Source organism: Rhineura floridana, chromosome 14 (genome assembly GCF_030035675.1).
Source record: "Rhineura floridana isolate rRhiFlo1 chromosome 14, rRhiFlo1.hap2, whole genome shotgun sequence".
NCBI classification, from domain to species: domain Eukaryota; kingdom Metazoa; phylum Chordata; class Lepidosauria; order Squamata; family Rhineuridae; genus Rhineura; species Rhineura floridana.
Window position 1 is genome coordinate 20231126 of NC_084493.1, and position 13711 is coordinate 20244836.

Consider the following 13711-nt stretch of genomic DNA (forward strand, 5'->3'; position numbering starts at 1 on the left):
CAGAGGTCACTGCCTGTACCTGAGTGGAGAGGGCCTGGAGAGCGTGCCGTGGTGTGGGCTCAGCAGCAGGAGCATTGGGTTGGCTCCCGTGCTCTGCCTGCACTGCACTGACGTCCCATCTAGGAAAGGGATGATCTGTCAATTTCAGTTCTCTGTTTCTCATTTTTCCAATCTTAAATTTGGTTATCCGCATTTCTGCAGCAATTTGCTTAAAAAAATAAATCCTCATGAAAACTCTCCAGCATTTCAGTGAGAATTTCTCCTAATGAACACACTTTTGTATGTAGTTTTGATTAATGTCATCAAAGCAATTTCTCCCATTGAAATGCATTTTTGTAGGTTATTTTCACCAATATATTCATTTTGTGCACACTTGCCCCATATATATGCATTTTTGCAAACACTGCTTGGTTGGCAAACTGCATCGCAAAATTCAGGGAAATGCAAATTTCAAAGGATGGCTGTGTTTTGGTTCTCCTATTGTTCCAGAAAGTGTGATTTTGATAGCTTTGGCTTTAATTGAGAAATGAATCGAATTTCTCCCCCATTCCTATTCCCTGCCATCCCACTCCTCTCCCTCTTGGTTACCGGCAGCAGCCTCTGCGATGGGAAGCCAGGTGGGAACCCCACCTCCCTGGCCACTGCCGCTTTTGGCCTTTGGCACCTCTTTTTACATTCAAAGCACATTTAAAGGAGGACTTAACAGAGAAAGCAAATAGGAAGGAGTAGGGGAAGGGATGTCAGAATTCTGACAAAAACAGAAACTGAAGCAGAAAGTGCCAATGTTTCTTTATTCATTCCATGTCCAGAACAGACAGTGCCAGTGCCAGGAGTGACTGGGCCCTTGCACCACTACCCCCCCCCTGGGCCTGCGGTGCCATACAACCCAACACACCCTCCCAATGAAGGTGACGCAGGGCTAATAAGCCCACCTATCTGTCACGTCAGTGTGCATGCCTGCCATCAACCAAGATGGTGGCAGGGGCATCAATCCCTTAGGGACGGCCTCGCCATCTTGGGTGATGTCAGCATGCATACACAGCACACATGGCACACACACTGATGGGAGAGACAGCTGCCTGCTGGCGCCAGGCCTGATAAAGGAAATCAATGCAGTGAATATGATCAGTATTCACTGTTGTTGCTTTCAGTCTGCAAATTATATGTAATTGATTACTTCCCCCTCCCATTTGCCTTGTATTCTCTTTGCAGCAAAATGAATGGGGTTGAATGACATAATGGCAACGTTAACTTACTTAATTTTGCCACAGCAGACAGTGAGACAAAAAATGTAGTTTTTGGCAGAAGATAAACTGCAACGGAATGGAAACAGCGCTACATGTGATGAATATGGGTTGCAACGGAACATTACACCTTCTTCCATCCATAGCCATAGCTTAGTGATTAAGGCACCTGCTTTCCATGCAGAAGGCCCCAGGTTCAATCCCTGACATCTCCAGGTAGAACTGGGACTGTCCCCTGCATGAACCCTTGGAGAGATGCTGCCAGTCAGTGTAGACATACTGCCCACAAATACAAGATTTTGTGATTAACCTGCCTTAATCATCATCAGTGTTAAAAAAAAAATCTTACCAGACTGTTCCAGACTGTAGTGCTGATGCCAGCGTTAGGGCTCTGTCCAAGTTCTTTGTAAACACGGCTGCTGTGAGCCCATATTCTGTGTTATTGGCTCTCTCAATCACTTCTTCTATGCTTTTAAACTTCATTATGGGCTGCACGGGTCCAAAGATCTGTAAACACATTATAAATTAGGGACAACCACCGGTTAAAGAATTTAGTTGAATAAATCACCTGCCTTTTAAATAAAACTTGCAGATTACGTTTATCCAGTTTTTTTTGAGGTATTGAACATATGAAATGATGTGGTTTAACAAAAGCCATTGTTCTTTGTTAGGCCACCCCACTCCCCTTCCTTATTTAGGGGTTGCTCATTTGTTTGTTTTTTGCCATAAAAGAACTCAAAATGGAGGAGTCAGGTTACACACAAGACAAATATCAGCACAGAAGGCACAAACCTGGCTGCAGTATCAGGAGAGGTGGGGCAGCAGGGCCCTACTGCATTGGCAGCTGATGGAACCAATGTTTGGCTCCTCCCCTCCCAGAATCCTTTTCATTCCAGCTTGGCGTTATAAGAATTGCTAGCTAAAGATTGACTAGAGTAATTAACGCCCAATCTGCACTATACATTCAAAGCAGTATCATATCACTTTAAACCATCATGACTTCCCCCAAAGAATCCTAGGAGCTGTAGTTTGTTGAGGGCCTGAGAGTTGTTAGGAGGCCCCGTTCCCCTCACAGAGCTACAGTTCCCAGAGTTCCCCGGAAGAGGGACCGATTGTTAAATCATTCTGAGAATTGCAGCTCTGTGAGGGGAATAGGAGTCTCATAACCCCTCTAAGCTCCCTCAACAAATGTCAGTTGCTGGGATCTTTTGGGGGAAGCCATGACTGTTCAAAGTGGCGTGATACTACCTTAAATGTATAGAGCAGATGGGGGCCTAACTTAAAAGTGTCTGGTTGACCACTTTAGCACTTTTCTCTGAAAAAAATCCATCTCATAGGTTCAGAGGGGACACCAAAGATGACATCTAGACTAACACCCCAAACATTACCCCCCAGTCTTAAAATGTCAGTTTATGCAAACCGTACCTCCTCTTTAGCAATGCGCATGCTGTCTGTGACCTCTGAAAAAACGGTTGGCTTTATAAACAGGCCTTGGTCTGCCATGGCTAAACCACCACACTCCAGTTTGGCTCCTTCTTTCTTGCCACTTTCTATCAGCTCCAAGATTTTGTTGAACTGCTTTTGGTCAATCTGTCACAGAACAAAAAAAGGGGAAGCAGCGCCACGGCTGCTAGTTACTGCCATGCTCTCCCTTCTGTTGCTTGAGAAGCATCAGCACTAGCAGGCTTACAACATTTACTGAAAACACATCTCTTTCCTCCAGTGTTCGCTGGTCATCATTCTGTGCTGGTTTCTACAATCCTACATTTCTTGATTAGGAATGGACAGATCAACATGTTTCTGTCTAATGCCACTTTCGTTTGCGAAACCAGCTCCATTGATTGTCCTATTTGTGGGTGATTTTTTAATTAGGAAAAAATCCTTTTAAAAAATCTGCCCAATTTTATAAAAGAAAATAGTACTGACAAGGCAGTCTGAAGTCTGTCTCTTTCTTGCTTTAACTAACTAGCTTGGCAATGAACCAGGATATAAATTTATCTAATATATTATTATTTTAAGCTGTTGACAGCAGCTCCATGGAAACACTGTAAAAATCTGTTTTGAAATTCTCCCAGGAAGTGACTGTTCATCATAAAACACTCCCTTCCTGGGGAATTGTACGGAGAAAAACATGTTTGGGCACATTGCAACATACAGTCCTGGGAACATTTTAAAATGGATCATTTTAACCACATGGGCAAACAGTTGCTCTGTGCAGTTTCAGATGGTAAAGGAAGAAAGAGGCAGCCCTCGTACCACCTTGTAAGTACAGCAGGGACCCACGTGCATTTCGGTTTGCTGATTCTGCAGCTTACTCAACAGATCTATCATTCAATCTGCACAAGGGTCTAAAATGGAAAGGTTAAGAACATAAGAAGAGCCTGCTGGATCAGGCCAGTGGCCCATCTAGTCCAGCATCCTGTTCTCACAGTGGCCAACCAGGTGCCTGGGGGAAGCCCGCAAGCAGGACCCGAGTGCAAGAACACTCTCCCCTCCTGAGGCTTCCGGCAACTGGTTTTCAGAAGCATGCTGCCTCTGACTAGGGTGGCAGAGCACAGCCATCACGGCTAGTAGCCATTGATAGCCCTGTCCTCCATGAATTTGTCTAATCTTCTTTTAAAGACATCCAAGCTGGTGACCATTACTGCATCTTGTGGGAGCAAATTCCATAGTTTAACTATGCGCTGAGTAAAGAAGTACTTCCTTTTGTCTGTCCTGAATCTTCCAACATTCAGCTTCTTTGAATGTCCACGAGTTCTAGTATTATGAGAGGGAGAAGAACTTTTCTCTATCCACTTTCTCAATGCCATGCATAATTTTATACACTTCTATCATGTCTCCTCTGACCCGCCTTTTCTCTAAACTAAAAAGCCCCAAATGCTGCAACCTTTCCTCGTAAGGGAGTCGCTCCATCCCCTTGATCATTCTGGTTGCCCTCTTCTGAAACTTTTCCAACTCTATAATATCCTTTTTGAGATGAGGTGACCAGAACTGTACACAGTATTCCAAATGTGGCTGCACCATAGATTTATACAATGGCATTATGATATCAGCTGTTTTATTTTCAGTACCTTTCCTAATTATCCCTAGCATGGAATTTGCCTTTTTCACAGCTGCCGCACACTGGGTCGACATTTTCATCGTGCTGTCCACTACAACCCCGAGGTCTCTCTCCTGGTCGCTCACTGCCAGTTCAGACCCCATGAGCGTGTATGTGAATTTAAGATTTTTTGCTCCAATATGCATAATTTTACACTTGTTTATATTGAATTGCATTTGCCATTTTTCTGCCCATTCACTCAGTTTGGAGAGGTCTTTTTGGAGCTCTTCGCAATCCTTCTTTGTTTTAACAACCCTGAACAATTTAGTGTCGTCGGCCACTTCACTGCTCACTCCTAATTCTAGGTCATTAATGAACAAGTTGAAAGTACAGGTCCCAATACCGATCCTTGAGGGACTCCACTTTCTACAGCCCTCCATTGGGAGAACTGTCCGTTTATTCCTACTCTCTGCTTTCTGCTTCTTAACCAATTCCTTATCCACAAGAGGACCTCTCCTCTTATTCCATGACTGCTAAGCTTTCTCGGAAGTCTTTGGTGAGGTACCTTGTCAAACGCTTTTTGAAAGTCTAAGTACACTATGTCCACTGGATCACCTCTATCTATATGCTTGTTGACATTCTCAAAGAATTCTAGTAGGTTACTGAGACAGGACTTTCCCTTGCAGAAGCCATGCTGGCTCTGCTTCAGGAAGGCTTGTTCTTCTATGTGCTTAGTTAATCTAGCTTTAATAATACTTTCTACCAGTTTTCCAGGGACAGAAGTTAAGCTAACTGGCCTGTAATTTCTGGGATCCCCTCTGGATCACTTTTTGAAGATTGGCGTTACATTTGCCACTTTCCAGTCCTCAGGCACGGAGGAGGACCCAAGGGACAAGTTACATATTTTAGTTAGCAGATCAGCAATTTCACATTTGAGTTCTTTGAGAACTCTCGGGTGGATGCCATCCGGGCCCGGTGATTTGTCCGTTTTTATATTGTCCATTAAGCCTAGAACTTCCTCTCTCGTTACCACTATTTGTCTCAGTTCCTCAGAATCCCTTCCTGCAAATGTTAGTTCAGGTTCAGGGATCTGCCCTACATCTTCCACTGTGAAGACAGATGCAAAGAATTCAAAGAATGCAAAGGTTCTCTCCAAAATGTAGACTGAACTGGAATGACTGTAATAATTGTAATGATTATGATTTTAATAAAATTTTAGTGGTTTACACAAAAATAAAATTATCAATAAAATAGTCTAAATAGATATTTAAAAAATCCAAAGATAATTAAAATCAACAGTCGGTTAAAAAGAGATTAAAAACAAATGCCAGCATTTTATATGTCTGGGTAGGCTTGCCTAAACAAAAACATTTTAAGCAGTCGTCGAAAAAAGTACAGAGAAGGCACCTGCCTGATGTGAACAGGCCAGGAGTTCCAAAGTGTAGGCCCTGCCACACTAAAAGATCAATTTCTTACAAGTGCAGAATGAGTATTATGTGGTGCCTGTAATGGTGCCAGTTCCACAAATCAAAATGGTTGAGTGAGCATATATGGGGCAAGGTGATCCAGTAAGTAAACTGGTCCTAAGCTGTTCCATCTCAGCAGGCAGAAAAATAGGTTACCTGTGGCCCTTGTTCAGTTTTGGCATCAAATGGGTCTCCCACGAGCCGCTTCTTGGCATACTCCACACTGCGCTTGACGAATTCCGGGTACACCTGCTCTTCCACAAAGACTCGAGAGGCAGCTGTGCAGCACTGACCTTGGTTGAAAAAGACCCCCTGGTGGGCACAGTCTACTGCCAAGTCCACTGGAAGAACAGATAAGAGAAAGAATAAAAACAATTAACATAAGCAGCTGCCTTGTACTAAGTCAGACCATTTCATTGGTCAGTCTACGTCTGTGAGCTAAGAAGGTATAATCAGTTGAGGTCCTGTTCTGGGTGGCCTCATTATATAAAGTTAGATGGGTGGCTACCAGGGACAGATTCAGTTGAATGCCCTCAACCAGTGCCTTCTGTAATGTCTTTTAACTTTCCTATCCAACCCCAAAGCCATTGCTAGATCTTAATTATTGCTGGTGTTTTAGTTTATCTGCTGTGATGCTGCAGCTTGTCTGTTTTGCATTGGATAGTTTTAGCTCACCACCATCTGCAAGCAGGGACAGAGCACAAATTCACACTTCCTAATACCCAATTTGCACTTCCCAAAACAATATGCAAACTGAAATGTATCTCTCCTTCAAAAATTCCACACAGCTCCACATTTTGCAATGCAGTTCTCCAACCAAAAATGTGTACAAAATGAGGGCATTATTAGGGGAAAGTAAGCATTAAAAGGCGTATAAGGTATTTGCTGAAACCACCACACAAAAATGCATTCTGTTAGGCAAAAGTGCACACACAAATGTGTGAATGCCAACAGGTTTTTTGAGGAATTTTAAACAAATAAACCACAAGCTGATGGAGAAATGTGGAAAACTTGAGAAAAACAATGAGAAATTGACAGAAAGTGAAACTGGCAGAAATCAAAGCAAAATTGACAGATTCATCCATTTCTTTCTGTAAGACAGGGCTCTCAGCAACCTACTCCCCAGGATTGGGTTAAGAGTTTTGCTAGTTACAACAGCTACTGGATTTACCCAAAACAGATAATACTAGATGAGATCTGCATGGGTCAGCCACTTAGTGAAAGTTTCTTTGATTTTCAGTTACGAAGAGCTGGATTCCATCACACAATCGCCACAGAGAAGCAGCATCCTCAGAACACTGGGCACGTGGGGCCTGAAGAATCACATCCCTTCTCCTGTCCTCCCCCTTTTGATGCCCCCTCCAAAGAAAGCACAGAGGTCCTGCTTGGCCTGTTCAAAATTAGCACTATTGCAGGGGCCCCACTCACAGTCAGCATCCGCACAAACAATACAAGGATTCTTCCCACCGAGCTCCAACGTCACCCTCTTGAGGTTACTTTGTGATGCGGCTTCTTTGATCAGCTTGCCAACCTGTGCCAGGAAGAAAGCAGCAATGAAATGCATACAGTTCACCTTTTCTAACACAGAAGCGGAACGTTTTGTTCCCAAAGATCTTCTCTTTTGCTTTACAAGGAGGTGGAAAGAGGGAGGTCTGCTATCGGGGGCCCAGCACTTGGTGGCTGTGAGCTGCCATTTTAATTCCCCACAATCCAGCACAGTGTTGCTGTGTCGGGGCACTGTGGGAAAGTAAAATGGCCACCATGGCCAGGTAAACCACCTGAGGGCCCAATCAAAACAGGTGGGATCCCACTGGAGAGCACTTTGCCCCTTCTTAAATCTGAAACTGGCAAGTATCCTCAGGGCCTAGCTCAGGTGTGGGGAAGCTTTTGCTCTCCAGATGTTTCTGAACTGCAAATCCCATCAGCCCCAGGAAGCATGGTCAATGGCAAGGGATTATGGGAGTTGTAGTTCAGCAACATCTGGATGGCCAAAGGTTCCCAACACCCGGCCCAGCTAGATATGGGTATATAGGTATATAAGCTTAATTAAATAAAATAAATAAAATAGATGTTTGGGATAACTCTATGTTATTCCCCACATATGTTAAATACATATTTGCCCTATGCATGTTGAATGGGGGGCAGAAGGGAAGTCCTTAGAAGAAGGGCTAGTTGCATTGTAGACACTTATTTTCCTGCATGCACAAATGCAAATAGAATTAAACAGCCATTGACAGTTTACAGAACACTGGATTCAGGCTGTTTCCTGGCAGAGAGAAATACTGGCACCCTGATTTTCTTAAGTGCAAATGTACTTCTTAAGTGCAAATGTGGGTTGGTACATGATCATGCAAAAGGGGGGGGTCGATACAAGAACTTCCATTTCCTTTGAACGCATCCCTACAGTGCAATTGTATGCATAGCTACTTGAAGGAATCACCATGGAGTTCCATGGGACTTCTTTCCAAGGAAGTATACTTAGGAATACTTTCTGGGATGCAAAACCTATAGAACAGGTGCGGAAAACCTTTGGCCTTCCATATGTTGCTGAACTACAACTCCCATCAGCCTCAGCAAGCATGGCCAATGGCCAAGGATGATGGGAAGTTGTAGTTCAGCAATATCTGGAGGGCCAAAGGTTCCCCACACCTGTTCTATACAACTTCTTTCCATGTAAACCTACATAGGAAAAGGTTGAAAGTTACTTAGTTGTGGGTATAAACCACACAAGATCCACATGTTTTTCTCATTTGCGTTCATTATCTGTTGAAGGATCAGAAATGTGGGTGTATATCATCAAGAGAAACAGCATTTGCATCCCAACATGGCTTGTTCCCACAATCTCTTCTCATCTGCATACCTATTTACAGCTTAGTGCCCTCGGTATGCCTTCATATCTTCCCCATGGAACAGCCCACAAATCACTGCAAGATCCAGGAACAGACATGCAGAGCTCAACCTGTAGGTGGTGCTATTGCATGCCAAGATCTTTAGTCGTCCGACTCTTAAAACACTTGAGAGAGACCTTTTGGTGCCAACAGGAATGTATCATAATTATACAAGGTCATATCAAGCATGCAGAGATTGCCACAACTGATGCAGCTGGTGATGTGCCAGCAAAGACATTAAGCCCTGAACTACAAACATTGAATGCATGGGGCAGACCATGTGAAGTGTGTGAAGTAGCATCTGATGTAATCACAAAGTACCAAAATTCAAAGGAGGGCGGGAGGCTGGTGGAGTGGCCTTAAATGGCCTTCAGCCGCCCCGCCTCCTTTTTGCGTGTTACGCCGGCGCGCCGGCGCGCCGCGTACACACCCACACACACCCCTGATGGCGGCCTGTGCTTCGGCAGCGGCCACAAGCTCGCCCCTTTGCCTGGCATTACCAGGCACGGAACGGGATTGCGGCCTATTGCCGAAATAAAACACAAACACCATTCACTGGGTTAAATCATGGGCCACTTTATTAAACGGAATCAATTAGAATAATGAACTTGCAGAGGGGAAATCAAATGCGGGAGCATTCTGATGATCCAGGCAAAGCCTGCTTGCAGCCATAGGGCGACCAAACCTTGCCTGAGCCCGGGGCTGCCCTGTGCCAGACCCCAGCTCAAGCCACAACCTGAAGATGTGTAGGGGGTCCAACCCGCATCACTGCCCCCCGGAGCCGTGAAACTCCGAGCGGATGAGGCACGTTGGCCCCAAAGGCGGCCCCTGTTCTGCCCCCCGGGCTGTATAGCCCTGAGCTGCAGGCCCCCGGACCGCCAATCGCCCCCAAAGGTGCCTAAAGGTGTCACCTAGCTGCCCTTTCCCTTTAAACCTTTTCCCGCACTTCTTTGCCACAAAAGGGGGACAAGCCTCTGCTTAGTATCCCTTTACCCCACACCCGATAAGAATCTTATGCAGACCCCTCTGCAGGTCCATCAGGAGGATGGCATTGTTGCCTCCCGAACTGCATGTCAAGCATGTCTGCCACTGAGGGCCTTGCCCTCCATGTCTGACAACAGCAGACAACCCAAGGCTACCGAGGCCTCAACTGCATGTCCTCACATGCCTGCCACTGAGGGCCTTGCCCTCCATGTCTGACCACAGCAGACGACCCAAAGCCACCGAGGCCTCAACTGCATGTCCTCACATGCCTGCCACTGAGGGCCTTGCCCTCCCTGTCTGACCACAGCAGACGACCCAAGGCCACCGAGGCCTCAACTGCATGTCCTCACATGCCTGCCACTGAGGGCCTTGCCCTCCCTGTCTGACCACAGCAGACGACCAGAGGCTATTGTGGCCTCAACTGCATGTCCTCACCTGTCTTGCCCTTCAGTAACCCAGGTAATTCCCACCCAGGGGAATGACCCCTCCATGTCTGACCACAGCAGACGACCAGAGGCTATCGTGGCCTCAACTGCATGTCCTCACATGCCTGCCACTGAGGGCCTTGCCCTCCACGTCTGACCACGGCAGACGACCAGAGGCTATCGTGGCCTCAACTGCATGTCCTCACATGCCTGCTACTGAGAGCCTTGCCCTTGAATAACCAAGGTCATTCCCACCCTGGGGAATGACCACCACTTGCGGGACCTTCCGCACTGAACCCTGCTGGAACAACATGGATAGGAGACCATCCCCAGCGCATACTCTGTCGACCCAGCCACCAAACTGTGGCCCACCATCAGAGGCCTGGCTGTGAACCAATGTGCGTTTGCAGCCCCACGGCCAGCCTAGAAGATCATGCCATGGCTGCAGAGTAGGCTGTGAAACTGCTCAATCCCCATCCAGCAACCTGCCAAAACAGAAACAATCGTGAATAATTGGGTCCTGGACCTTCAGACTCACCCCAGGGGTGAATGTACTCCAGGTAGGCAATTCACCTGCCGGGTATGCAGCCCTAATTCCATAGGAGCATGTCCCCCCAAAACCCCCATGCGTCTGCTCCTAGGCTCTGTGACGCTAGGCCGAAACTTTATGAGGGAAGATCCCTCCCCCTGATTATCAGGCAATCGGGCCTGTAGCTACAGGCCAAAAACAAAAACAAAAACACCATGACGCCCTCACGGGACAAGTGTCCAGTCCTGGGGCAGGATAAAATAATGGTGTGCCTCTTGCGCCCCTGGTCTGCCTGGAAACAAACCTTGGACAGCCGGATGGTGTGAGGGCCGCTGCCTGCAACAGCTGGTCACCGGGCACCTCCCTGACCAACAATCCCTGGTGGGTCAGGTGAACATGGACACTTTGTATAGCCCCTGCCAGCCTGTAACTCCCAGAAATCCTCTCCTGCTCTCTGATAGCTGGTGAGCATGCTGGGGCAAAGATAGGCATATGGCCATCTCTGACTCCCCTCCCCCATCTCCCAGTGTGTGGTATGGGACTAGCAGTTCTCACCCCCCCAGAGTCGGTCCCTCCTCTAACTGAAACACCATGGGCACACTGCAGGAAAAAAGGGGGGGGCACACCACAGGTTGGTACGTAAGGCAGCCAAAACAAAACAAAGACAAACCCTGAAGCTGTGGTAAGGAACCTGCACCCACAGTCCACCCTACCCATGAACCGTAAATCATGAAAATAGTGCCCTACTACTTCAGAGCCCCCTCGTCTCCTGACTGTCCCTTCCAAGAAGGAGCTGAAGTGCTCCATACAAGAATACAGCAGCCCATAGGTAATGCTCTGCTGCATAATCGACCAAAAAGGCAAAAACTCGAGAGCCGGCAATGCAGGCACCTTATCTGCCACACTTGCCCATAATGTACCTCTGCCACAGGCGCGCACCACATTGAATGCAGTGTAGTGCACTGTGCATAGACTATCTGGTATGAAACCACTACTGACTTACCCCACTTGTAGGGATGATGGGAAGGGGCCAATAACCCTGCCCAAGTGTATGTACCTAAGGCTGATTTAAAATTGCCGGCCATAAGGGCAAGCCGGGGGCCACAGTATAGGATCCAGAAAACCACCTAATAAAGAAAAAACGCATCATAAAATGAGTCTCCCCAGAAACCGGGCAGTCTGCCAGCTGGGAAGGGGCACTTTCCTTGAGCAGCCTCTGCTATACTTTTGGTGTGTTTAATTGCGGGTTCATATCCAGCAGTTGTTAGATGGAGTTGAGCAATGTCATCTTCTAATGTCTGCAGATCAACTGACTCTTAAAAGCACAGGACTAGTGGCCTGTAAAACAAGGGTGGCCACCTTATCTACAGTCAGTTTGCAAACTAGCTAAAGAGAAGATGCCAGCAAACGTGCAGCCTGTACATGATTACTGCAAAGAATTCCTTTATGTTTAGATAATTTACTCAGAGAAATATGACGTGGACCAATTCTATGCACATTTACTTATGAGAAAATCCCACAGAGTGTATTGTTACTTCTTCCCATGGAAGGGCGTCCATGATTGCGCCCATACAGCAGAATCCCAATTATGTTTACTCAGAATATCGCAGGGTTTTGAAGAACGTATTTGGGGAGGAGAAGCTTGACAGTGAAAAGAGGGGATGAGCTCCTTGTGCATTTGCGGAAGTGAGGTAGTTTTGGAGGTGAAGTTGCAGCACTAATTGGGATCCCTACTGGCTCCTGCAGCCTCCTTTCTGCCTGTGGCTGCCACCTGCCCTCCTCAAAAAGCCTCTGCTCTTTGTCATTACATTGCATAGCTCCAATCCAACTGGCCTCCAACTGATGGCCACATGTTTCTCCCTAAATGCTCTGGGATGAAACATCACCCACAGCGTTCACTGCTTGCGGCTGCCATTTTAATGGTGCATGCCATAGAGGCCACCATTATATGATATCTCAGAATATTGCTACGTTATGACAGAGCATCTCCAAACTATTCTGGTTTGCAAAGACAGTGTGGAAGTGGAATGGCCTTTTCAGTACATCCCTTAATAAAAGCATCCCCACAGATGGCTGTCCAGCTGCCAGATAGCCCAGCACCTCTCTAGGTACTTGGTAAATGAATAGAAACAGTTGGTTTAAACTAAAAATACACTTCAGTATCAAGAAGAGGAGTCTACTCCTATTTCACCTTCTGTAGTGGGCAAGGGACCCCCAATAGAAGTGTCTCCTGCATTGGCTATGTTCCACTCCTCCACAGCTGGGGGTGGGCATCTACCCTCCGCCCTGGGGGCCCTGCCCTCCTCTTTCGGCCCACTTTGCCCCTTTTGGGTGGCATCCTGAGATTGAGCATGTAGCCAGGTCTATTCCCTTCCGCTAAAGCCCCCCCCGGCCTATGCCCTGTTGCAGAAGCCAGGGGAGTGCCTCATCCAGAAAGGAGAGGTGGTAAGCGTGAGGGAGCACTAGAGGGGCCCTGGCACCTTCACAGCCTGGCCGGACTGTGCCCTCTTCTCACCCTGCACCCCCCAGTCACCAACCAATTGGCTCCCCCGTACAGCCCCAGACAATCCAGGCCTCCTGGGCCACCAAGTGACCTAATGGGGTGTGTGACGGGGCTTATCTGGGTGTACCTAATGGGGGGTGTGACGGGGCTTATCTGGGTGCACCTAATGGGGGGTGTGACGGGGCTTATCTGGGTGCAGGATAATAAAGGTGGGAATGCTTCTTTATCGAAAACAATGCGTTTAAACATAGAGGAGAGTGTCATATACAGCTGTGTTGCAATTGCGCATTTGCTCTGTTGTGGTCTAGCTCCTACTTTTAAAAGCATATTCCAAAATCTGTGCTCAGCCTCTGTTTGAGAGCAAAGGTTATGACAGCCAGGAAAATGTCTTGCACACAGGAGGCAGATAACGTTACTGTTCTCCTTTATCATGAATGGGGGTGGGCGTCTACCCTCCGCCCTGGGAGCCCTTCCCTTCCCTTTCGGCCCTCCTTGCCCTTTTTGGGTGGCATCCTGAGCTGGAGCTTAGCCAGGTCAATCCCTTTCAACTAAAGACCCCCCCACGGCCTATGTTCCATTGCCAAAGCAAGAGGGAGGGAGTGCCTCCCCAGAAATAAGGAGTGGTCAGCTTG

At 47.1% G+C, this 13711-nt stretch overlaps 1 protein-coding gene across 1 annotated transcript in view; it reads right to left on the bottom strand.

Moving 5' to 3' along the window:
* ALDH1A3 (aldehyde dehydrogenase 1 family member A3) overlaps nucleotides 1-13711 on the bottom strand; it is a 60531-nt gene that overhangs the window by 4582 nt on the left and 42238 nt on the right. The window contains exons 8-11 of the mRNA XM_061595990.1: nucleotides 7179-7281; nucleotides 5907-6091; nucleotides 2670-2834; nucleotides 1594-1751 (exon numbers count right to left, since the gene is read on the bottom strand). Coding sequence (XP_061451974.1) covers nucleotides 1594-1751; nucleotides 2670-2834; nucleotides 5907-6091; nucleotides 7179-7281 — 611 coding nt within the window. The remainder of the gene's footprint in view (nucleotides 1-1593; nucleotides 1752-2669; nucleotides 2835-5906; nucleotides 6092-7178; nucleotides 7282-13711) is intronic.